This window comes from Rhamphochromis longiceps, linkage group LG5, assembly GCF_057381845.1.
Source record: "Rhamphochromis longiceps isolate RC_006_pf linkage group LG5, R_longiceps_female_GT1.1, whole genome shotgun sequence".
In the NCBI taxonomy this organism is placed as follows: domain Eukaryota; kingdom Metazoa; phylum Chordata; class Actinopteri; order Cichliformes; family Cichlidae; genus Rhamphochromis; species Rhamphochromis longiceps.
The window spans coordinates 31,803,565-31,830,164 of NC_140561.1; the positions used below are offsets into that span (position 1 = coordinate 31,803,565).

Here is a 26,600-nt window from a genome sequence, read left to right on the forward strand (position 1 = left end):
AGAGGCATCACTGAACCCCAAAATGCTTACCAGCTGCTGATATGAAGCAGATTAAACATTTCATGCAACAGAAGAACTGAATGCACGAGTGCACATTTATTATAAATAAAATAAACTATTTGTTCTTCATATGATCCATTTCAAACCGGTTTATTAAAGTTACGTATACCCAAATTTCACTCTGCGCCTTCCATATTGTACTACTCAAAAACATTTCCCCACCTCTAGTTTGTTGGGATCTCATTTAGCTGCTCTAATGGGTCAAACTTTGTCGAGGTCTTTCCTTTAATCAGTCACCGCTCTGCCATGCCAACCGTCTATTTTCTGACGACTGCTCGATACAGGATTGCAACATCGAAACCCCGCCCCCGCTAGATGACGACACCGGGGGAAGAAATATCGAAACCAAACAGAGCCGAAGTCACTCTGAGTCCGCTCAGCAGTCCGGCTGAAAGTTCTGAACTGCAGCAGGATCCGTGGAGACCGGAGGGGATCTTATCCGGACCGGGGTCGTTTTAATGAGACCCGCCGATAGACGGATAAACGGACAGACAGGAGGACCCGAGGACTCGCTTTGTTCACTTTATCTCCGGATATTCACACAGAGAAGGACTCAAAACTTTCTCTTCTCTATTTCTTTTTCACACATAAGTTTTGCCGATTTGCTTTCTTTCTGCTGCTTTTTCATTGAAACCAAAGAAGTCGCTCAGAAACCGCCAGCTGACTGACGACAGGTTGCGCAACCTAGACAATAAGAAGCAAACAAAGACGTCACCACCAGTTCTCCCAGTTGCTGGTCCCAGTTGTTTTTATGTCTACACCGATTTCTGCTGCAAAGACAGACAGAAGCCAGCACCTAAACGCCGACTCTACTGGATTTCTACTAAATCTACTGGCTTCCTGTTGACCTGCAGTCCGGACCAGTCTGCCTCAAGGTAAAAAAAAACCCCCAAAAAAACCCCAACCTGGCTACTTAACAAAACTAACCAAACCATAAACGAATGCGCCTGTACAGACACATGTAAATAACATTCAAACTGTTACTTATAAAATGCAAAAGTATTATCTGTGAAGTGCACTTGAAGTATTACGTCATATTCACGTGTATTTCACTAAGCTTCGTGCATTGTCAGTTTATAAAACGATAATGCAGGTGTATGAGGCAGAGAAAAAGCGCTGTCCTATCAAATATGAACAATAAGAACAGCAAAGATCATTCCTAAACTTTAAAGTAGTTGCTTGGGAAAATCGAGCTGGAGTTTCGCTTTGTTTCCAGGTATGACGTGCTCATCATCATTTGGGTTTTGCGCTCTCGTTTCCGGTAGTAAAACCTGAAACTGAACTTTTAGACAGCTTCACCCTTATTTTCAGGCCTGCAGATCTGAGCTGATGAAAACTGAAGCTGTAAGTTTTATGACAATTTAGGACCTTGAATGATTTACGTTTAAATGCATGTTACAAACTGACTGGATTGTAGCAGTCTGAGTGTGCAGTGTGAACACTAATCATAAACAGACAGATGCATTAAAAACCTCCCAGAATGACACAGTAGACTCAACAGCAAAATACGGCATCAAATAAATTATGAAAACAGGAAGAAGAGAATAGCTGAAAAGCTCTGTAAAAAGTAAAAGTAAATTCTACAAATCAGATTTTCATTTAAGTTATTTAAGCAAAAATGCCAAAAGAAATTGGTATTTTATTGGAGTGACTGTTGAGTATATCTGCTGCATATCTGAGTTTCTGACCAAGTTAAAAAACAAAACAAAACACTACAGTGCCACACTGTTCCCGTGCGGTTCAAAAGGTTCGGTGGTGAAAACTGCTTCATCTCCTTTTACCTTTAAAGTACATTTGTGGACGGTCAAAACAGCGGTTCTGACTTATCATTCATATGGAGATAAAAGTAAAAATCACAAGTGAGGCTACGTTAAAGACTTAAGCAAACTCAGAAACAGGAATACACACAAAAAGCCGAGATTAAACTACAGAATGAAGAAACCTTGTAACAAATACCAGTGGGATTTTTGATAACTGCATTTACTTAAACTCAGCCTTGTCACAGATCTGCTTTACCTTTTTAGATGATAAAGTTGGATTGTAATTAAGATTAAAAATAAATAAATAAATGTTAACAGTTGTGTAAACTCCCGTTTCCCATGAGCTCTAGCCCCTCTCAGTTTGAAAAGTCAAAAGTTTATTCTGTTAGTCTATTTAATAACTGTTGTAATTTTGCTGAGCTATCTAAACTATTCCAGCAAATGTTCACTTGTTTTTGAATATGAAGAATAAACAAAAGAAACGGGCATCATTAACAAAATGCTGAGTGCCACTACATTTCAGCACACACTGTTACACACCCCACGAACGTTTTCTTTTAGATTATTTTTAAGAACCGGATTTCTGATTATGAGCTGAACAGAACGTCATGGAGAAATCATTCATCTTAGATTCAGTGTTTGTGTATTTGGGGGTGGATGACGTTGCTGCTGTGACTCAGGGTGTTTCAGCAGAGTGAAAGCAGCATTGCCCCACAGCAGGCAACATAGCGTTACCACAGCGACCACAGGCTCTAAAAAAACTTTACATAAGTCTCACTCACTCACACACACACACACACTCTCTCTCTCTTGCATGTGTGTGTGTGTGTGTGTAATTGTTGACTGTATTTAAAGCCTGTTTAAACTATAAACTGTTGTGCTCTGATGCAACTATCTGAAAGCTGAAGCACCCATCAGCTTACAGGAAGTTGCATCATGAAGCCTATAGACACACCGACTGTGTAACATGTGAGCAGCGGAGACGCAGAACACGGAGAGATATGATACAAATATAACTTCTCTTACTGTATGTGAAAGTGTTACTGACAAGTGTTCAGCGGACAGAAGGGGCCAAGTCAGAGTGTCACCTGCAGAGGGCGCTGCAGTGCGGTCACGGCCTCTAAAATTAAACAGCCAAATTACCAAACACTGAATGAAACATTACTTAATCATTAACAATAGTGCGCTCCTCTTCATAGTAACTGTTTAGGATTAAGGATTTCTGCAATTTTTAAGAGCTTTTTAATGCTGCATAAATTGAGACTCTTCACCCTTTTATCATACTGACCATATAATGACAAAATGCATTTATAAAGGTGCAATGCACAGATACACACGCCTGTTATTAGTGCTAAGTAAGATACTAATAAATTACCAGAATCTCAGAAAATCACGTTTAAAATGCTCCAGAAGTAACCAACAAGAAAAGCAAAGTAAAGAGGACAAGTTCAGTGATTGAATTAGTGGAGATGAGGCCACCCAGAGGTCAGATTGGGGAAAAAGTGTCTGAAAGTGAGGGTTTGGAGCACTCTGAATCCTGGCCTTTTGGCTCACAGGTATTACTTCTAGATATGGTGGCTTTATTCATTGAAATATTGGCTGTGTTTAATTGAGATAGTTTGGGACTGTACTTGCTGCAGCATATTACATGGAAGTGTACATTAACCTGATGATGTCCCCAATCACAGATGAGCGCCAGCGTGTCTACAACCAGATCTCAGCTGTGTCTTAAGAGGCTTCTGGACGAGCCTCAAGTCGATTCACTGAAATGTAAACGAGCCCGTCTGGCTCCACCCCCTACCTCTACTGGGATATCACCCTGCCTGAGACCCACAAGCCCCGCCCCCACATCCAACTCGAGCCAGTCTTCATCAAGAGTTGGGTCATATTTCCTCTTTGAACGGTGTGAGAGGGAAGAGACCTACAGGGCTGTGCATGTGCACACACAGCAGCAGTACACCTGTCAGGTAACACTCAGAAAAACGTCACTGTTACTTTTAATAAGAATTGAATACATGTTAAAAACTGTACTGTCGATACTACAGAAGTAGTGTTAATGATAATATTAGGAAGAGATTACTGTAAAACACTTGTGAAAGTAGTGACTGTATTGTACATCATACTACGTTACCCATGACAGTCACTCCTTTTTTTCCCCACAGGTGCTCCCACTGCGCGGATACCAGGAGCGGTTGGCGGCCTATGACCGGATTGGTAAACATGAAAACATCTGCGCTCTGCAGGACGTTGTAATTGGCCAAAACAAGGTGTATGTCTTCCTGCCTGGTCACCACGGTGACATGCATGCGTATGTGCGCAACAGGAAACGCCTGAACGAGGAGGAGGCGGGGCTTTTGTTCGCCCAGATGCTGAATGCTGTCATGCACTGTCATGACCACGGAGTCGTTCTGAGAGACCTGAAGCTCCGCAAATTCGTCTTCATCGACAAATACAGGTGAGACTCCGAGACTGGTGCTTTGGTAATAGCACTATTACAGCAGTAATACCTGGGACTGTAAAAGACAGATGTAGGGCCCAGGTGGAAGTGCTGTGAAATATTAACTTTAATGGCCTGCAGGGGGAGACTCTTGTGGTTACAAAATACATTCACGAGGCATATCATAAATGGATACAGTCCATTCACGCTTACATTTGTAGTCACAAAGGTCCATTTTGAGGGAGTCTAAAAGAATGCATACTACTCCCAACAAATGGACAAGTATAAATATCGCTAGATTGATCTTACTAGCATGAAGGAGGCATATGGGGGGAAAAAAAAGTACCTCTATTAGTACTTTTACTGTATCTTACAGTCTTGGCTACTTAGCCAAGACTGTACAAATACTACAAATACTGCTGCTGATAAACTTCTGTCTGACTAGTGTTTTCTTTTTCTTTTCCCAGGACTCGTCTGGCACTACTCGGACTCGATGACTGCGTGATCCTGCATGGTAACAACGACGATGACTCTCTAACAGACAGACATGGCTGTCCTGCCTACGTTGGCCCTGAGCTCCTGACCAATGGGAATGGGTCGTACTCAGGCCGTGCCGCAGACATCTGGAGCCTGGGCGTGTCTCTGTACACAATGCTGATTGGCCGATACCCTTTTCAGGACACGCAGCCTGCTGCGCTGTTTGCTAAGATACGCCGTGGAGCATTTAGCCTGCCCGATTGGATGTCGCCAGAGGCCAAGTGTCTGATTGGCTGCATGCTAAGGAAATCTCCCACTGAGAGACTGACGGCATCTGAGCTGCCGATGCACCCGTGGCTTACCAAACCTCGCATGCCACACAGCAACATGCACAAGATACATCACAGCTCCCACACAACACTACAGAATAAACAAGAGGACAATGACCAAGTGGTGCCAATATGGACTGAGACAAATTAAAAGACATCTCTATTTCCTTGTGAGGACCTGAACTGCTATACTGAATCCCTGCAGCCTAAACCTGATTCACACTTCAGGTGTAAAACCTAATCTGGACTATAAAAACAGCGTCTTCGGGATGTGTGGCTCCGTCCTCACACTCAAAACTCCAAAGAGGTCTTCACAGATATAGACACATTAAAAGCACAGCCGCACTACAGAGACAGTCTAATCCTGGATTACTTGACCCTTATGTGCCTTCTTTCTCTACCTGTGTCTCAGTTCAAGCCCCGCCTCTTTTAGGTGGCAGGGCCTCCAAAGGTGGTTTTCTTTCTCAAATTTTCCTTACAGTGGACTCCCAGCAGTCACTTGTTCCAGCAGTAACAGACACAAATGAGAACTAATGGTGTGTTCAGGTGCACATCCTCAACAAGTGCAGTGGAGAATATCCTACATCCCAATCTGCCCAACTAACATGTACTTGAGCAATATGATTAAGCAACTGTCATCTACTAGACTGCCCCTCATAAACTGAAGGTTTGAACAGCAGATGGGTGTGGCTTCTGTGCTCAGTGCTATCAAAGCTGTATATTAGGCATACCTCACTGACATCACATAGAGCCAAGTACTGCAATAAATTGCTAAAATAGTGTTTAAAGGAAGGTTATGTATACATATGTTGACCTTGTTATTTAAAATGTTAAAGGTTTAGCATTATATTTTTATATATAACAATAAGGCATAATAGGTCCCCTTTAAGGGCAAAAAAATGTACTTGAGTGTGTTGAGAATTGCCCTGAACGCACCTTTATATTTAAAACTGTGGACTCAAAAGGAGGTGGAGCTTAAAATGGGACATAGCTTTTTTGTTTCAGTGTTTACAATGCTGATTTCCTTCTGTGATTGTGAGAAAGATCAAACACATCTTTCTGAAAAACATTAGGAACCAGATTATACGGTAATTGTTTTTAATATAAAAAATGGCATTGAAAAGGAATACAGCTTCAGCTATCAGTGTTCTCATCCATTTTTACACAAGCAGAGAGCAGCCATGGTTGATAAAATATTTTTCAGATCTTAGCAGACCTTAAAATCAAAATTTCATTGGGTAATTTAATATAATTGTTTTTTGTGGACTTATAAAAAAAATCCTGTATCTCATAATAATCTCCACAAATTATTTATATTTTGATACAAACTTATAAACTGTTTTCTCATGTTTGACATTTATTTGTGAATGAATAACAACTGTTTATTCTGGGACACATCTTATTCTCTCACAATGTCACTGAGCAATTTAATTTGGGAATAACAGGATAAAGGAGAAGCAACATTTGTTGACTCATTAAGAAAATAATGAAGTGATGATCTTGAGATAATGGAATACGATTAATCATCACTTACTGGTCTTGTGTGTCTATTGAGGATGATAATAATTAGAAACAAACCTCAACTCAGACAATAAGCTGCTTCCTGGTATGCTGTATGATTCTGGTCCAACTTACAGATGACGAGAAAAAAAATAAAGGTTTTGAAAAATGTTTTGGTGTCAAAGTTTTTTTTTGTTGAATTTTAATTAAATAAACTTGACGTGTTCTGAGCCTGCATATGGTCTCTTTTACATGTACACACACAATCCCCGTATTATCTTAAGACAACATTTTTTCAAGTCTGAAGTGTACCTGTACCAGCATTTTGGTATCATTGGCTTGCAATTTTACACCCTTAATTTTTAAACATAATAATAAAAATAATACATGTTTGTATATAACTGCAAACAAGTGAATGACCCTTAGAGGTGCTAGAAAGAGAGACTGTTGACCTGTCTGTGCAAGTGCAAAGTTTAGGGTAGCTCCATATTCAGAGAGGGTTTTGGGAAAAACTGATGAAATTTCCAAAAGTGGTGCAGAGTATCATCTGCTAATCATCCAGTAATAAAGAACTGGAGAGTTGCAGTAAGAGTAGTCTGAGTATAACTGGAACTGTTTCATAGTATTATAAATTATACAGCAGTTAAGAAATTCCACCCTTTTTTTTTTAAAATATCAGTAGTTGTACTGATATTTGATAGTTGTGGGGTGATACCCAGCTACATATTAGTTGAAAGCACAGAGAAATAAAAGAGTAGCCTTGACTTTAACAAAGAAAGTAGGAGAAGAGAAAGAAAAGAAAGATTACAAGTAAACATAAATACTGACAGGAGATTTTCCCCCCCTCACCTTCATGTTTTATTATGAAATCCCACCTGAAAGCAGAGTAAACACTCTGTGTTCATTACTTCAGTCAGACCTCTGACTCACCTCTATTCCATTTCTGTGAAACCTTCACTTCACTTAGAAGTCTGATAAGAACCACAGGCTGCTCTGTCCTTGTTCCAGTCTAAAACACATTGCATCAGCAGTCAGTAAACTGTCCCGCATGCGTCACTAAATCAAGAGGTCAGTGGGAGCAGCCATTTAGGAGCCGGCGTCAGTGTCCATGTCATCAGCTTCATCCCCCTCTGAGCGGCAGATCTCGTCCAATGCCAACTCTACAAGATGTGAAAGATGGCAAAAAAAATGTGACAGTTTTAACGTATGAGAACACAAGAGCAATCGGGTAAGGTGTAGAGATGGCACGATACCACTTTTTTATGTCCGACACCAATATCATAAATTTGGATATCGGCCGATACCGATATGAATCCGATATAGGGTGTTTTTTAATCAATAAAACTGTTTTTTTAATATCTTGCTGCTTTTTGTATAAGTTCATACTCAAGTTAAAAAACCCAAAAAAAATCCACTAAAGCTATTCCTGTTATACCTGTATGCAAAAAATGCACTGCACCCAAAATATTTCATAGTTCAGCAAAACCCATCAATCTAATAAACTTAAACCTACTCCATCCTCCCTATTCTAGTATTTTAAAGAGTAAGCAACCTAACTAATAGGGCTCTAAAACTCCCAGCAAAAAAAAAAAAAAAAAAAAAAAAAAAAAGGGAACCACCCCCCACCTCATGATGCTTAATCGACGTAATCAACTTTAATTTGATGCAGTGTGGAAAAAAATGCCCAGAAATCAATTATTTTTCAAGAATAATTAAATAGATTCAACATCTTTCTTCAACAGAATTGCAGACTGCATAGATGGTATCTTCCCAAAGGAAAAAGTACTATAGCTTACTAGGGTATATTAGACTTAATAGTTACTATATACAGTAATGGACTTCTATTCATTTTACATCAGATTAAAACTTTGGGTGTAAGATTCAGATAATAATTTAATAAAAGCTAGACATTTTAAATGAGAATAAGAAAGAAAAGTATGTCTTTGTGCCCCCTTCTCCCTGTTCATGCCCTATCGGCCCCCCTGGCTAAACTTTGCTAAATCCACCCCTGCACAGTTACCAGCCATCAGCTGCGTAGAAAAGGATCCTGGTCTAGAAAGTAATATTAAATAAATTCTAACAACAGATTATCAAGCTTAAACGTGCTGCTGTTATTCAGCCGCTGGTTTCCTCTTTCTGGTGCAAAGTGGGAGATAAACAAGCAAGAGAGACGGACTCGCGACAGAAAAGCCGATCAGCTGATCACTGATCAGTTTCATGATTGAAGTAGCAGCAGGAGACGGAGAGAAGAGGCAGTCGCTCCATATATCGGTTGTTAAGCTTAACGCTGGAATGCTTTACAAACATTCAGAGATGAACTTACACACTTGCTTTACTTCTCTCTGGGATAACTTCCTCGGAGATGAAATGCTGGTTTGGTAGTGAGGCTACAAATACACACAGCCGCTCTATCACGTGAGCACACTGCGCTACTGTTATGAGGAGAGTTACGCCGTGTCGCAAGTTTTGTGAGGTGCTTTTTTTGATATTTAATGGATCGGATTACATTTTTTATTTCTCTCCGATATCCGATCCAGTAATCTACATCAGTATCGGACCGATACGTAATATTGGATCGGTCCATCTCTAGTAAGGTGTAAATACTGGATGATGTAGCTAGCAGTCATACTAAAATGGTCAAATTGATAATATCAATGACATTCAGACATGATTATGTTTTATTATGAGCAATGCACACTAAGTAGCTCTGACGTGGAAGACAGACAACAAAGAGAATTAGTTTAGATCACTCAAAGAGAAGCAGACCTATAAAGCTGCATCATGCATTAAATATGGAGAAAAAAAAAACAGAAAGCCATCCTGTCATGTTGGGCTGATGAGTATTTGTTTTCTTTTCTTTCTTTTCGTTTTGCACTACAGCAATACTAAAGTTACATTTAAATATCCAGTGATCCTGGTACATACAGCTAGATTTAAATACTGATGAACAAATAAAAAGCTGTTTAGGTTCGGAGATCTCATCAGGATGCCCCCCCAGAAACTGCCTTTGGATGTTATCTGGGCACGTTTAGCTTTGAGGAGACCCCAGGGAAGACCCACAACTTACGGGAGGTTATAAATATATGATGTGACCTGTGAGCACCCAGCAGCTGCAGCAATGGGAGGTGGAAAATGTTGCTGGACAGAAGGTGCTGTTTCTTTCCTTAAGTTTTATTTCTGGCTTTTCTGATATAATACAGGAATAACGGAAGGTGGGAGAGAGAGGCGGAATGACATGCAGTGAATAGTGCGGGGGCAGTTGAATATAGGAGTGCTGCACTAAGGATTTTAGAGTTAAATTTATGGAGCACATGCTCTACCAGGTGAAATCCAGAAGCACCCCAAACCTCAAGTTTAATACCAGCATAATCACAGATCATCAGGTGGAATTCTAGTATAAAAATGGTTTGACAACACGTACTACCAGAGATGCCTCATCACACAACTGAAGACAGACATGTTGTTATCTAACAGCTAAAATTATCTGCGTGATACATGTAAGATTCGAGGTGGTAATTAGTCATATCCAGGAGGGGGTGTGTGAGGAAAAACTCATCATGCTCTTAGCGGTTAAGAGAAAGGAAAGCCAAAGCTCTTCATACAAAATTCAGCTATGTTTGAGTTGGTGTATTCAGGTGTAAACAGTTATAGTGGAACTTAAACATCACATTAAATCTTCCTAAATAGTTTAAAAGATTAATTCAAGGCTTAGATTCAGCGTGCATGTTTCTGTGCGTCCATACCCTCGCTCTCGGTCAGATCCGGGATCTTCCTCAGCGTGTCTCGTACAGCAGGGATCACCTGGTCGTACATGTGCAGCAGCGGCCTGCAGCTCTCGGAGAAGCTGCCATGATGCAGAAGCAACCAATGCAACAGCAGCACACACTCTCTGAGCAGAGATGCCGCTGAGTTGTGCCACCATGGCAAAGAGGAGCTACAGCATGGCTGCAGAGGTGAGGCAAACCCTGGAACCAGATGCAATGCAAAGAAACCGTGTTTTTAGAGACAGACTGTCAGAATTATTATAGTTTTGTATTTATTATTGGGTTTGTATTGTTATTGTCATTTTGATTTTCACTAGATTCAGTTTAGTTTTAAATTCAAATTCAAATTTTATTTGTCACACACACACAACCATACACCGTATGACATGGGGGTGAAATGCTTGTAGCTGTACAATGCCCGACCATTAAATGACAGTTCATTTAAAGAGTGTATTTTCTTATTTCAGTTTTATTTTTATTGTTTGAAATGTTTAGTTTTAGTTTTTTATTAGTTTCAGTGTTTGTTTTAGTCTTTTTTATTATTATGGTAAGTAGATCAGAGGCAAGATTTCAAAATAAATGCAAGTATTACGATAAAAACCTTTCCAAAGCAAGTTGACTCAGATTGTTATAGACATCCAGAACTTCATCCATCAATGGCTCATCAGCCAAGTTGTAACAACATTTTATCAAAAACTAAGGATAATTCCGTTATATTTTTATTTTATTTATTTTTCCAAGTTCCAAACCTGCTATCCTTAGTTTTAAAAATTTCCAAGGTCTAGTTTACTTCTGTTAATTAATTTAGTTAATTATTAAGTTAATTATTTTATAATAGTTTTTAACTATAGTAATCTTTCAGACCATTGTGTTACTGACATTTCATGCTTTCAACCTGAAATATGACCAACCTGTTGGGTCTGTTTGCTCCTGAGAACCACGCAGATCTAACCACTGACGATGGAAAACAATCACTGCTGTCTGAACCAGCTGTGAAGGAATCAAACACAAATGCATAAAGATGCAACACTCGTCACTCTTCACAGGGACACAACATTGTTTCACACAGTTACCTCAGTATAACACTGACAGCTGCTCCGCTGGTTGGTAGCCCAGCTCTCTGATCTCTGAGTCATCAGTCTGCTCAACAAACGAACCACCTGACACACACAAAAAACCCCACTGATTATTAACGCAGACATATCGTAAATTCTCAAATAAAAGCAGTTCATGTGTTCACAATAACAGCATTCCCAGAACGATTAAGCAGTGTATTAAATGCATTGCTTAAAGTTAACAACTAGAAGAGGGAAAAGATTGTTTAAATCAATGCAATTGATAATTAGTAATATTAATTAAATCAAACATTAATAAAATCAACAAAGCACTTTGGGAGAAATGTATTGTGCAAATGTAAAGTGCAAAAGAAAGAAACACGATGCAAAGAGGATAAACAGTCATAGAGAACAAAGAGGATGAGCACATTGGTGGTTTTTTTTTTTTTGGTTTTTTTTTTTTTTTGGTTTTTTTTTTAAATAAATGCATCCTTAGGGTTTAAACACTAAATTTCAAATAAACCATGAAATAATTAGTGACCGATATTTTTTCATATACATTTTGATGGCCTTTTTTAAGATTAAGAAGTATGACTCAGGGTGTATTTTAAACTTCAGGGCTTCGCGTGGCCTGTATATTCTCATCCTCCCATTCTAACTTCATCTGGCCTGATCATCATTTCAGCTGCCAACAACTACAGACATCTTACAGTTTGTTCTTAGCTGAAGGAAGCAACTGAATATCTAAAATATTTTCCACATTTCTCTGAACAGGAGACTCACATTTGTTACATTTTCTAGGACTGTTATAAAAAAGTAAAGAAAATATGTGAAGGTTAAGATCCTTAACACAACTACTTGTGTAACTTTTCATAACATTAGCATTCTTAGACAAGATCCTGTCTAAACATGTGGATCAAAGCATGGCTACCACTTATAGTTTAAATATATATATATATATATATATATATATATATATATATATATATATATATATATATATATATATATATATATATATATATATATATATATATATATATATATATATCTGATTCAGAGAGTTTAGACTACAAAGCCACAGAGTTGTTGGAGGGAGATAGAGGAACCCAGACTAACACAAAAAGGATTTTTCTTCTTCCCAGTTTGGATATTCAGAGCACACACAAATCCTGGCTTCAGATGCAGCTGACACACATTAAACAGAATACTGTACAAGTCAGTACACCTTTACAGTGTGTGTGCACTACCTGAAGGTCTAGCTGAATCCAGTTTGTGTGCGCTGTGTGGTTGTCTGGTCTTGTCCTGATGAACTGAAAAAACTTCAAGAAAACACAGGGATCTAAAAGAAAAAGAATAAAAACTGCAATTGATTTATTCTGCTTCACACAGAAACTTCAATAACTTTGTGATTTTTTGAGCTGAAATAAAGATACATAAAAGCATAACAGCACACAATAAATGTCATCATCAGAAACATAAGAGGTGGAAACATGGCACTGAAATCTATGGAAGGATTCAATTAGATATAAATAAATAGTTCTGAGACTTGCTTCTTGTAGGACTTTGGTCGAGCATATAAATGATATTAAACTTCAGACAAGGTAAAGTGCTGCAGAGGGGGCAGCCTCACCATGCTGAGAGCATAGCTTCTTCGCCAGTGCTTCATGGTCAGACATCGATGTGAGGATGGACACACACTGTGAAACTGTCTGGAACCGGCTGTCCACTGACACACACGTACACACCACCGGCATCACACACTCTAACCTGTGAGAGGGAGGAATGATGCACACATGACTAACAGAGATTCATACATTTCTAGGTTTACACATATTGAGGCCTATATAAAAATCTTGAACATGGTTACGCACATCTAAAAATGAAGAAATTCATCATAAGCATCTTTCATATAAAATGAATAAACTATAGAAAACAAACACAAACTAGAAATTGCAGCTCTGAATCTCTTTTTGATTAAACTATAATTTTGGACTCTTGGACCCCTGTTGGTTTGGATGTTTCACAGACAGGATTTTTGAAGTTAATATCACAATGAAAAACTGATATTACCAGTAAAATTCACATTGTTGAAACTGTCAGGAGTCATGTTGTTAAGAAATGCATTTAATGATTTATGCTGAATAATTATCATCATTACTTTCCAGCACCTTCATCCAGGTCTTGAATGAGTTGTTGTGATTTCAGACTTGGTATGAAATGATAAAAGGAAAATGAAATTCCTGACACCATCTGGAGTTTTCCAGTTTAAAAGCTGGCCCCTGTGCAGAATAACTGTGGGATGAGTTTCACCATTTTCCAGAAACGTCTACAACTGATGGTAATGAAGTTTATATTTACATTTCATCACATTTCTACTTTTAGTAAGATGACCGCATTGACCATGAATCACCGCAGGTAGTTTACACTAAGATGTTACGCAAGTACTGTGAGCTAGTGGAAATTCAAACAACCCTATCACTCATCACTCCTCTGCCTGCAGCAGTATTCCACGCAACTGCAGCTGTATCATATTCATGTGTATGTATAATCCTGCAGACTTTGCACAATATATAGAAGCATTATCAAGCATTATCAAGCATTAAAATGGAGTTTCTGGTCACTTTCTCTCTTCTTTGCAGTACTGACAAACTTGAGAAACATAAACATAGTTTTTTCTTTGTTTCTTTTTCTCTTTATGTTTTCTTCAAAATCATGAAGAAGTCCTCTAAAAGACAAAAGCAACCATCATGGGATCTGCGCATGTCTATACCAAGTAAGTAACAGGCGAAGTTTCACTTCCACATTACTTTTTAATATTATATTATTTAATGAATTGCTTACATTCTTATTCACAAAGTCTTTTGGTTTCCATATTGCTAAACTATACTAAACAAATGTGTTGCCACAGAATAAGATCTCTTAACCATCAGATTTCAATTAAAAATTTTGTGTACCTGTCAACATGTTTGTCTGGCGTTCTCTCAATTAAGACACACAGAGTCTTCATGGCATTGAGGGAAATCGCCTCAATCTGTGGGCTGCTTCCACCGGGCCACGGATCACACAACCGCAGCAGTGACTGTAACAAAGTGTTCTGAGAGCAGAGGTCCACTCCATCCGCCTAAAACAAGAGCGAAGATGAAATTACATCATATAAATCTTATTCTCTGTTCTGGTCAAGACAATGAGGGAAAGTTAATAATGTTTAATATAGCACAACAAAGTGAATAGTAATTCCCTCAGTACCTTACGGTCGATGGCTCTGCTCTGACTCTCCTTTGACAACACAGCCTCCACCACCTGAGGACCACGTAAAATGTCATTACTGCACAACTGAACAGCATTACAATTCATTTGGATAACACTTTACTGATAAAGGTGTGCTATGTTTTTTTTAAAGTCTGAAAAATATTGCAGCAGTCGTCTGAAACTTTATTATTTTTCTGGTATTGTTCTGTTATGCACATAATGTCACAATAATGCATCTAGTTCATGCTCATATTAAACAAGGACAAAGTTTCAAATTAAAATGTCAGCGTATGTAGATGTAACCCCTGTGACCCCAAAGTTCAGGCTTCAGACAGCTCTAAATACTCAGGTTCTGGAGCTTTTTTCTACTCTTTTTTTCTCATATTGTTGGATTCATGTAAAATAATACAGATGTTTTCTTTATATTATTGTAGGGTATTTACCTTACAATATAAAGTGCCTCGAGGCAACTGTTGTTGCGATTTGGCGCTATATAAATAAAACTGAACTGATTTGAGTATGATGTCAATAAGGCCAATAACAAGATCACTAATTATCCATGCCATTGCCAAAGGGCAAAAGGCAGGGTACCTAATGGTAACTAATTAATAAGCTGTTAATTAGTGAGTGCTAAACTCAGATTAATTTTTCAACCAAAAAAATATCCAATGAAGCCAAGGCTGTTTTAGACTAATAAAGAGTATTTAGAAATCTGAACCATGCAACGCTACTATTGTGAAAAACAATATGGAACTCCCGACATTCACCATGCAGTTTGCAATTTGTATATTTGAGCCACCATTACACATTGTTACTATACTGTTGTTCTTGTGTCATCACCTCATCACTGTGGACAAGCAGGAGACAAAGGAGCTTCAGAGCAGCTAGGCCAATGTCCTCCACTTTAAACCCACATAAACGAGCCTCCTCCAGTCTTCGCAGCCCAGCAGAAGCTGCAGCAGTGCGGCCTGCTGGAAGTGTATTGGCAGCTGAAGAGTCTAAACCACTGCTGCTAGCGGAGGAGGAGCGGAGCGAGTCCAGAGACTGGCATAGCTGAGACAGGTGAAGGTCCAACAGAGAGAGGAGGAGGACACCTCCAGGACACGACCTATTTACATACACAATTTTTATTTTATTTTTTTAGATTTTTCTATCCAAATCGTTTAACCTACAACCAGTGGGTTATTTTCCATGAAGATATTTTTCTCGTTCTGACTTAAACCATTCATCCTTAAAAAATGAATCTGCCCTGTATTCGCCTTTCTCAATAGCCATCTAATGACTGATATGTCTATCAGCAAGGCAGTAGCTGTCATGCTGTTTTCACTCCTTTAGCTGCCGTTGTTTTTAAAGAGTTTGTCTCCATAATTCTGTGTTAAAGAGGAGAGTACATGCAGGAAGAACAAAGCCAGAAATTAATCAGGTTTAATGATAAAATTTTCTTTCCAGTCATCTGTTTCAGACTGGAAAGTTAGGAAAATTTATTCCAGCCATCCTCTTCCACTTATCTTTATGAGGGGGGCTGGAGTCTATCCCAGCTGTCACAGGGCGAGTGGTGGGGTACACCCTGATCAGATCACCTGTCTATCGCAGGGCTAACACATAGAGACAGACAACCATTCACACTCACATTTACACCTATGGGCAATTTAGAATCACCAATTAACCCAACCACACTAAGTGCAAGTCTTCGGACTGTGGCAGGAAGCCGGAGTACCCAGGGAGAAACCACGCAAACACGGGGAAAACATGCAAACTCCACTTCTGTGAAAATGATTTTTTTTTTATTATTATACTGGTGCTTTAAAACCAATTATAAAAACAACATAACACTCCATATAAATATATGGCCCTTGTAGCAATGCCCACAAAGTTTCTCACCAATGACAAAATAAGTTAACATAACCACCAGGACTAAAATGCTAAATATTTAGCTGGCCTACAACTCTATGTAGCTTTTATTGCTTTTAAAAAATTGTTAGTAGTTAATAAAAATGTATTTTTACACCGAGAAGTTAAAAGGTTAGCAATGTAAATGGACAATTACACTGCAGAAGTGATATGCCTCAACTCACTGACTTTGGAAGCTGCCATTTACTGATTCTGCATTTTATATAGATTCCATAAAATATTTTAAAGCAATAATGAATAAAAGTATCAGGTATTTCACCACATATCTTGAAAAAAACCTATCAAATTTGATTTAAAACAAATGAAACACTCTTTTGATGTGCTCAAAAAAATATCAAAGTAATCTATATACAGAGATCCTTCAGAGCCAAGGACAGAATTCATGTACGATATGGGGAGAATTTTCAGCATATTACATTAGACCACTTAATCTGCTTTTACACTGTTTATCCACAAGAGGACTCTGCTGTCTATAGATCAGAAAGTGTATGCTGTTCTTCTGCACTTTGCAAAGAGAGACTTTTTATTGTTTCAACTGAACGGCATCAGGGTCAGTCATCCTACCTGTTTTTGCTGCTGGCTGCAGATGCCGGTTGGCTCTGACTCAGCATGTTGAGTCCAGTTACAGCCAGACTCTGGACAGGATTAAGAGCAGCTCTGGGAGCTCCAGCTCCACTGACACCAGCTGCAGCATCAGAGTTGAGCAGAAAACCTGCTGACGGCCGACTGAACACATAAACAACACACAACATCAGCACATCAGTTAGTCTTACAACTTCATTTAGGTTTGAGAAGTATGACTAGTGATACAATCAATGCTACGGCTGTTTTTGAAACACTATTAGGGTAAAGTCAATGCTATAAAGTTTTGTATATTGTATGAAAAAGTTCTGTTTTTGAGGACTTGGCAACAGCATGTGATGACTGATTATCCAAATTTGAAGTCTGGTAGCTTGTTGAAGTCAGTTTCAACAAACAACAACATCAACAACAAAAGAAACCCACAATATGTTTGTTCCTAAAGTTGGATAAATTAATTTATTGATATACTTCATTTAAGCTGTTATTACATAAAATTTATTCTATCATCACAAATGTTAAACCTTTCTTTCTACTTTGCCAGTAACTATTACAGCACTGCTTTATACATATTACACTACATGTTACTGCTCAGGCTGTCAAGATTAAAGTGCAAGGTGTTTACCTGGATGTCAGGTGAATGTCAGTCAGACTCATACTCAGCAAATGAGAGAGCCCGAGGCTACTGGGAGAAAGAGGCTGCTGCAGCAATAGCCCCAGCAGGATGCCACCTGGTTGGAGGATGACACAGAATAACAGACACAGATTTTAATCAGATTAATACTCACTCATGTGATTGTTGGGGTTTTCTCTTATCTTTGTATTATTGTAAGGTAAAGCACCTTGAGGCAACCCTTGTTGTGATTTGGCGCAATATAGATAAAAGAAAATATAACTGAACATATACCAATAAACGTTTACATCGGTTCCTTTACAGATTCTGATAGTTGACGGCAGCTGATAACAGTCTGCATATGTGGTGGAACATTTATTGAAGCTGTTACTGTTTCTGACCCATTCCGTGTATATTCTGATGACCCTACATCAAGTGAGCATCAGAAAACAAATAGCTGGCAGAATGCTGCATAGATGATGGTGAACCTCACAGAAATGAAGGAACCGTTAGGAGGGTACAGAAATTTATACCTTCCACAGTACAAGAAAAATCGCATGGTAATGAGGTCCCAGATGCAGAGTCACTTTTGTGTATTATGTCATGCTTTATGAAATAAAACAACCTACATGTAACCTATTTCAAATTCTGATACATACATGAGCTGGATCACAATCAGGCAGACATTGTGTAGCCTGACTGTAGCATAAGGGTGTACAGGCTATTTTCTGACAGACTGTGTGTGGGAAACAGAACTAGCTACAAACAACTCAACTGTGTAAGGTCAGGAAGGTTTAATATTTCTTTCAGCTGTTCAGTAAAATCTCTAAAAATCCTAAAATTTCCTGGTAGCTTTAAAATATGAAATCTTTCAGGAACCCTTTGAAGGCACACTGCGGGGGGACTGACCTCTGTGCTGCAGATGAGACGGTCTGACAGACAGGAAGGGGTCTGGTCGAGACACATCACTAGATTTGCTGCTGGATGCTCCTCTCTCTGCTGCAACATATACATAGATATAGACAGGCAGAGTTTAACCACGAGCAGATAATTTTTGTCTTTGTAAATATATTGCTCCTACTACTGCCCCTATATTTTTCATGACATCAGCGTTGTCATACAACCCACCATCTCTCCGTGCCTTCACTGGTGTCACTCTGGATGATACCTGGGCTCCAAACATCTCCTTGGTGATGAAACCATTTCCTATTGGAGAGGATGAGCTGCTGCTTCCATGATTCAGGATTTTAGGACTGTGGGGAGAAAGAAAAAAAACAACAACAACCCAGTAATAATTGTGACCTCTAACTCTTCTGGCTGTATTAGAACTTGACTGAAGAGTGGAATTGACTCAGTTATCTGGACTCTACATGATAAAATGTGGCATTAAAACATTCAAAGCTATTATCTATCACGTTTTCCAGTTTTCCTGTCATATATAGTATACATTCTTACAACGGCAGCTTCCCGTTTTTTGTAGTCAAAGTTGTAAACAATGAAGTCTGAGTATGTATAAGTAATCCCTATGAGTTAAAAGCTGAGGATGACATTCCTGGTTCAGCAAGGCTTAAATCTGTTCTAGGAAGCACCCTGGACCCAGTGCAGGTGGTGGGAGACAGAACGACTCTGGCCAAAATAACATCTCTGATGGACAGAGTCTCCCACCCCATGCATGTAAATGTTGCTGAACTGTAGAGCTCCTTCAGTGACAGACTGCTGAATCCTAGATGCGTGAAGGAGTGTTTCTGCAGGTCCTTTCTCCCTGCAGCTGTCAGACTGTACAACCAAAACTGCTCCCAACAAACATAGATGTTTACATCAGCGCTGTAATTTGCACTAATCAACATAACTACTACTGTTACAACTTGCACATTACATACACACTATGTGTGTGTGTGTGTGTGTGTGTGTGTGTGTGTTTCTGTTCTGTTCTGTCCTGTTTGTATATGTGCTTTTATTCTGCTGCTGTTACAACTAGATTTCCCCTTGTGGGACAAGTAAAGGATTATTCTAAGGCATATTTATTCATGTTAAACTCTCCCTTTAAAGTAAAATAGTAAAAGCAGAAAGCTGACAGCAATAAACAGAATTTTGCAAAATGTTTACAAAAATAAAACAGTAAAAGATTAAAAATGTTAAGACAATCTAAACCCCTAAGTAACAAAGTATTTGATTATCAGCTCTGCTGATAATGTTGAGGATGGCTGACCTGTTCCTAGGCAGCGGAGAGGCTGTTTTGTTTTTGTCTGAAGTGTGCAGTTTGGTCTTCATCTCATTGATCTCTGCTTCTTTAAACTGCAGTTCAGACTGCAGAGACTGAACCTGTGCACAGAAAACATGCCAGTGTCACATTATTCCAAAGGATCATAACCACCATATGCTCTATGCTTATGTGTTTTTAGTGCCTCACCTTCCTGTTAAGCTCCTTTTCCCTTTCACTATACTCTTTCTGTCTCTGAGTGTCCAGTAGGGTCTGATTCTGTCTCTGAGCCTCCTTCTCCTGTTGAGCTGCTTTTAGAGAGTCCCTCAAGACCCGGATCTCCCCGCTCTTCAACACAATCTCCTCTTCCACCTCCTTCAGCTAATAACATACACAAAACACAATAACTTATCTAAATAAACAAAAAAATGCAGAAATCCTGCTTTGTAAGACATTTGCTACTGATGAAAATAGATACATACATCTAACGTTCTAGTACAGATATCCAAATTTGAACCAAGGCTTTATTGTATACTTCCATGTTATGGAGAGAAACTAGAAATGGCATAGAGTCTCAGGTTTGTTAAGGAGTATAGACATTATAAAGTTAAAATACTATAATAATTTTCACAAAATATTAAAGCTATGTGAGAGGAAAAAAATGAAGGAAGGAAAATTTGCAGCCTCCACTTTCTTAAAAAAGAAATCAGGACCTTTTGGATGTTGTACTTTTGGACAGTCTCCATTTTAAAAGAGCCTCACCTTCCTCTTCAGCTCTGCATGCTGAGCCTCCAGGAGACCGTAGGAGTCCTCTCTGTCTGACCCAAACTGCTGCTGCCTGTTACCTGAACAGCAACAGCTTTATCAATGTGTTCAGTACAAAAATCGACTGTATTAATACTTTGATAATGATTTTTGCATTTGCATGTTAAAGGACTTTACAAAAACTTTTCAAATACAAACGATTAGCTACACACTAATTTTTTCAAAGGTCTTTTTCAAAATGTAAGGAAACACATGAGAAGATATTTTGTTTTCTTATCCTCCTGTTTACAAGCAAAGATCGATGATTTTACTCAATTTGAGCTCTTGATTGGATTAATTAGCAGGTCCATATCAAATGTTTTATTTACAACTTTTAGCCATTCATCTGTTTTTGATGGTTCTCCTGACTCCTTCACAAACATCACATTTTGTCATCTATTGTTATATCATCTTGTCTATCTATACACACGACTGTACTTGTGAATCCTGTCTCTGAAAGGACAAAACACCATAAACTGTGCCCACGTTTCAAATGCCCACTGGCTTTTGGTTACATAGAGGAGCAGATTCTGTCCCAGATGAAGGTCCAAAACACTTTTCTTAACGTGATAAAGAAAAAATAACAGGAACAGATGAGATGGAATTCACACCTTTTCAATTCTGGACTGGGAAGATAAAATTGCATGTGGTTTATTGTGTTAAATAACTGTTGTTAAAAAGAATACTACCCTCACAGGAACTGTGTAGACATAAGCATAATTCTTTTTTGAACACTGACAGTGATTTATTCAGTCTCCATCTCGTATATTAAATTAGTTTTTATGATATTTCAAGAAATACTACAACAGGTTAGGGTTTGTTTTTTTTTAGAAGGAAGACACTGAAAAGGTACTTTAATGTGCTGCTTGCATGAATATCAAAAAATAATTGAATTTGCTTCAGCTATTCCCAAAGGCAGCTCCCTGAGTTTTAGATAAAAGAATGAAATATGACATTTAACACATGTAGGACGGTTATTACACTGGTTTCCACGTAATTTTAGAACAGATTTTAAAATCTGAATGCTTGCTCTTAAAGATCCTGCAAATCTTCATCTTCATGAACTATGAACCAGCTCCACCACTTGGGTTATTTTCCAGGTGTCTTCTACTACTACTACTGAAGACATAACCTTTATGCTACTGCAATAACCTACAAAATCCTAATAATGGTGTGCCACCATTATCAGTATGTGTTTAGCAGTGCCTTTCAGAAATCCAGGTACTTATCAATTAATTTCATTTTGCTTATTGCTCTACTTTTACTTTGGGAGTTTTATCATATTTCCAAGGCTACCATGATTTATATTTATTATTTCTACTTGTTTTGCTTAACTTATTATTTTTTTCATCTAATGCTTTTTTTATTGCCTTGTTGTTGAGTGCAATTTGTAAAGATTTTATTTATTCACCTGCTCAAGCCCATCTATGAACTAACCAAAATTGTATCAAATTACATTTTCCATATAGTTTTGTGGCTGCAAAACTGTAATATGGACTTTTTTATGCAGCTCATTTTGCTTCTACAATGAAAGTGCTACTTTTTTTTTTCAGAGAGCTACATAAATAGTTTTTCTTGCTTGCAATTTTCAATGGTAGACTAGAAAGACAGAAATCAATCTATTCAATGATTAATGCACACGATGAAAAGGAATTAAGCATACTGGAATGTACAGTGGGGCAAAAAAGTATTTAGTCAGCCACCGATTGTGCAAGTTCCCCCACTTAAAATGATGACAGAGGTCAGTAATTTGCACCAGAGGTACACTTCAACTGTGAGAGACAGAATGTGGAAAAAAAAAATCCATGAATCCACATGGTAGGATTTGTAAAGAATTTATTCGTAAATCAGGGTGGAAAATAAGTATTTGGTCAATAACAAAAATACAACTCAATACTTTGTAACATAACCTTTGTTGGCAATAACAGAGGTCAAACGTTTACTATAGGTCTTTACCAGGTTTGCACACACAGTAGCTGGTATTTTGGCCCATTCCTCCATGCAGATCTTCTCGAGAGCAGTGATGTTTTGGGGCTGTCGCCGAGCAACACGGACTTTCAACTCCCGCCACAGATTTTCTATGGGGTTGAGGTCTGGAGACTGGCTAGGCCACTCCAGGACTTTCAAATCCTTCTTACAGAGCCACTCCTTTGTTGCCCGGGCGGTGTGTTTTGGATCATTGTCATGTTGGAAGACCCAGCCTCGTTTCATCTTCAAAGTTCTCACTGATGGAAGGAGGTTTTGGCTCAAAATCTCACGATACATGGCCCCATTCATTCTGTCCTTAACACGGATCAGTCGTCCTGTCCCCTTGGCAGAAAAACAGCCCCATAGCATGATGTTTCCACCCCCATGCTTCACAGTAGGTATGGTGTTCTTGGGATGCAACTCAGTATTCTTCTTCCTCCAAACACGACGAGTTGAGTTTATACCAAAAAGTTCTACTTTGGTTTCATCTGACCACATGACATTCTCCCAATCCTCTGCTGTATCATCCATGTGCTCTCTGGCAAACTTCAGACGGGCCTGGACATGCACTGGCTTCAGCAGCGGAACACGTCTGGCACTGCGGGATTTGATTCCCTGCCGTTGTAGTGTGTTACTGATGGTGACCTTTGTTACTTTGGTCCCAGCTCTCTGCAGGTCATTCACCAGGTCCCCCCGTGTGGTTCTGGGATCTTTGCTCACCGTTCTCATGATCATTTTGACCCCACGGGATGAGATCTTGCGTGGAGCCCCAGATCGAGGGAGATTATCAGTGGTCTTGTATGTCTTCCATTTTCTGATGATTGCTCCCACAGTTGATTTTTTCACACCAAGCTGCTTGCCTATTGTAGATTCACTCTTCCCAGTCTGGTGCAGGTCTACAATACTTTTCCTGGTGTCCTTCGAAAGCTCTTTGGTCTTGGCCATGGCGGAGTTTGGAGTCTGACTGTTTGAGGCTGTGGACAGGTGTCTTTTATACAGATGATGAGTTCAAACAGGTGCCATTCATACAGGTAACGAGTGGGGGACAGAAAAGCTTCTTACAGAAGACGTTACAGGTCTGTGAGAGCCAGAGATTTTCCTTGTTTGAGGTGACCAAATACTTATTTTCCTCCCTGATTTACGAATAAATTCTTTACAAATCCTACCATGTGAATTCATGGATTTTTTTTTTCACATTCTGTCTCTCACAGTTGAAGTGTACCTCTGGTGCAAATTACTGACCTCTGTCATCATTTTAAGTGGGGGAACTTGCACAATCGGTGGCTGACTAAATACTTTTTTGCCCCACTGTAATTTCCGGTGGAATTAACATTCCACAGCATATTTAAATGTTTAATAATTCTTCTTCTCCTCTTTGCTGCTTCCTTTAGAGTTTACCCTAACAGATAACTTGCTTCCATCTCAAACCATCTTTAGCATCCTCCTCTTTTACACCAGCCCTCTGCCCATCCTCCTTCACTATATCCACAAAACTTCTCTGTGGTCTCTCTCATTTCCCCTGCCTGGAAGACCCATCTTCAACATCCTTTGTCCAATATATCCACACTTCCTCCTCTGCACACATCCAAACCTTGTTAACCTTGCCTCTCTAACTTTGTCTCCAAACAACTCCACCTGAGCTGCACCTCTGATTTACTCATTTCCAACCTTGTCTATTTTTGTCACTCCCAATGAAAACCTCAACATCTTCCACTGACACCTCTAGCATCTCCTGTCTATTTATCGGTTTCCAAACCCTGCCATCTTGTAAACCTTCTATTTCACTCCCGTTCTGTTCCTTCTGTTACAAATCACATCTGAAACTCATGTCCGCTCACTCCACCTTTCCTGCACTCTCTACTTCACCTCTCTTGTGCACCTTCATTGTTTTGAATGACTGACACGAGTTATTTAAAATCACCCACCTTCACCTTTCCACCTGTCTTCCTTTAATTTACACACATAATGCTCTGGTGTTTAATTAAGGGCATATTTTTACATAAATAATGTTAATAATAGTGTAGATTAAAAAAATACAAAATAAATACTCACCCAATGGTTCTCTACTTGGTATCCCCGCATTCTCTCTGTGGCTACTGTTTAAAGAAAATGCATTTTCTCTGCTATGATTAGATGTGGTTTTGTTCACAGGTTTGTTCTGCCCAAAGGAGGATGGCCAGGATGACCCGCGGGCTGGCTGAGTCGTTTTGGATCCTGTCCCTGGCTCTACACCTTCCGAAGCCGACGTGATGGCTTGCGAGGCGATATCATCGATTTCATCTAAGACTTCCTGGGTGAATTCTTCATCATCTCCAAAAGGGTCATCAAAAGCCACTGCTGTCACTACATCCTTGTTCAGGCCACGGAGACGCTTTGTTGGGGGACAGTTCATGCTGCATGGGGGGAACATATCATTAGCATTTGTGAGTAATTCTCATGCATGCATATTCACAAACACTAAGAATAGGCGACTGTGTGGGTCTCTTAGGAATAACTAGTATAACTGAAGATAACTATTTTAATTAAACCCGTACTTTGCGATTAAAACTGATTCGTTTAATCGCTTCAAGACTAGCCCTGAAATAACTTAGGTACAGCATCAGCTAATAACTTATTAAGCAAAGTCACGTTCAGGAATTGAAAAAAAACTCAGGCTAATGTGACTGAAGCAAAAAGAAAAAAAAAAACCCAAAACGCATGTTTCTTATTTTAGCTTAACTACATGCATGAACACATACAAGTTTCTTCTGACTTTATTGCGTTACCTTGCCTCTGGCTTCTCTGGCTGTCGCTGCTGCCAGCTAAGCTAGCAAAAACTAGTCGTGATTTCCAATGGGAAGTTAGCCTGCTAAGCTACAAAACCTCATTCAGTCAAAACAATATTTGGATTTATTGATTAAAAAGACATAGAGAGTGTCTTAAATAGAACTCCTTTACACGGCGCCCATGAATTAAACTGTGAAATGCTGTATAATATGGTACAACAACACCAAACTAAAGTTGACAAGACAGAAGTGTGTCGTTCATCCCGCTCCGGTGTGCCTGATAACGTGACCAATCATAGTACTGCTTTCGCTGTTCGGCCAATCATTGACACCGAATTCCTAAACTGGGTCTTTTACAGGTACCCGTTTGAGACAAACTATACTAAACGCGCAAATTGGTATCCTTAAAGGAGTAGCTACGCATAATAGTTACTGATCTTGTTAAGGGTGAACTCATGACTGAAGCTTTCCTTAGAACACTGTTTGGAAATAAGGGAAATACCTTTATTATATAGCCCAGAATGTTTTTTCTTCGCCCACGTGTGTGTGTGTGTGTGTGTGTGTGTGTGTATGTGTGTGCGTGCGCGTCTGAATTGGGGCAGGGGCAGAGACTATTTGGGCTATTTCTTACGTGTAGTAACTTCTTGAAGTGTCTGGTGGTTGCATGGCAACCACATAGTGATTAAAAAAAATCCGTTATCCTGTGTCCAATATCACTGCCTTATTCACCCTTCTCTACATAACATTAAACCAATATTCTTCATCCCCAGTGGAAATTAACATGGGTGTAGTAAGAAAATGAAATTTAATTCATTAAACTGTGCCCTTGTAACACCCACCACGTTGGCGTGTATAATCTGACATCAGCTGCCAGTTTTGTATCCACATCCTATGAATCCCTACATGTACGCTCTCTTCATATAGAAGCTTCTTGTGGCTTCTCAGCAACAGCAAGTGTGCTTTCCATTTTTAGACACAGACAGGTTTGCGTGTCGCAGCTGAGGCTCTACTGTGTGTGCGTGTATGTCTAACACTGACACATGCTCACTCTACCGCTGCCTCTCTTTCTTTTTCCGCCTCCGTACTTCAGTACAGAAATGGCAGAGCTCAACGACAGGCATCCAGA

General features: G+C 39.2%; 2 protein-coding genes across 3 annotated transcripts; one reads left to right on the forward strand and one right to left on the reverse strand.

Moving 5' to 3' along the window:
* Positions 1-410: 410 nt before the first annotated feature.
* Positions 411-6,569, forward strand: LOC146670349 (tribbles homolog 2-like). Its single transcript, XM_085407225.1, has 4 exons — positions 411-935; positions 3,509-3,787; positions 3,983-4,275; positions 4,725-6,569. The coding sequence occupies exons 2-4, from the start codon at positions 3,509-3,511 to the stop codon at positions 5,212-5,214; spliced, it is 1,062 nt and encodes a 353-aa protein (XP_085263351.1). The 5' UTR covers positions 411-935; the 3' UTR covers positions 5,215-6,569.
* Positions 6,570-6,808: 239 nt separating this feature from the next.
* atrip (ATR interacting protein) lies at positions 6,809-25,780 on the reverse strand. Of its 2 annotated transcripts, none has more exons than XM_085407224.1 (18): positions 25,475-25,780; positions 24,762-25,102; positions 20,700-20,782; positions 20,148-20,318; positions 19,947-20,059; positions 18,866-18,990; positions 18,647-18,733; positions 17,750-17,855; positions 17,110-17,271; positions 15,475-15,742; positions 14,632-14,685; positions 14,340-14,506; positions 13,016-13,152; positions 12,633-12,724; positions 11,401-11,487; positions 11,239-11,317; positions 10,307-10,528; positions 6,809-7,723 (listed from the first exon to the last, which is right to left on the reverse strand). In XM_085407224.1, exons 2-18 carry the CDS (start codon positions 25,099-25,101, stop codon positions 7,650-7,652), a joined length of 2,367 nt encoding a protein of 788 aa, XP_085263350.1. In that variant the 5' UTR covers position 25,102; positions 25,475-25,780; the 3' UTR covers positions 6,809-7,649. The 2 variants fall into 2 exon arrangements, with proteins under 2 accessions (XP_085263350.1, XP_085263349.1); XM_085407223.1 differs by having other exon boundaries at positions 18,647-18,736.
* Positions 25,781-26,600: the final 820 nt, after the last annotated feature.

What these genes read in the sequence shown, in the direction of transcription:
- LOC146670349 (XM_085407225.1), top strand. Translation starts at nt 3,509, where the DNA reads ATGAGCGCCAGCGTGTCTACAACCAGATCTCAGCTGTGTCTTAAGAGG. An exon ending in AGCAGCAGTACACCTGTCAG is followed by an intron (nt 3,788 to 3,982) that starts GTAACACTCAGA and finishes TTTTCCCCACAG; the next exon opens with GTGCTCCCACTGCGCGGATA. An exon ending in GTCTTCATCGACAAATACAG is followed by an intron (nt 4,276 to 4,724) that starts GTGAGACTCCGA and finishes TTCTTTTCCCAG; the next exon opens with GACTCGTCTGGCACTACTCG.
- atrip (XM_085407223.1), bottom strand. Translation starts at nt 25,101, where the DNA reads ATGAACTGTCCCCCAACAAAGCGTCTCCGTGGCCTGAACAAGGATGTA. An exon ending in ACCAAGTAGAGAACCATTGG is followed by an intron (nt 20,783 to 24,761) that starts GTGAGTATTTAT and finishes GTTGCTGTTCAG; the next exon opens with GTAACAGGCAGCAGCAGTTT. An exon ending in AAAAGGAGCTTAACAGGAAG is followed by an intron (nt 20,060 to 20,147) that starts GTGAGGCACTAA and finishes TTCTGTGCACAG; the next exon opens with GTTCAGTCTCTGCAGTCTGA.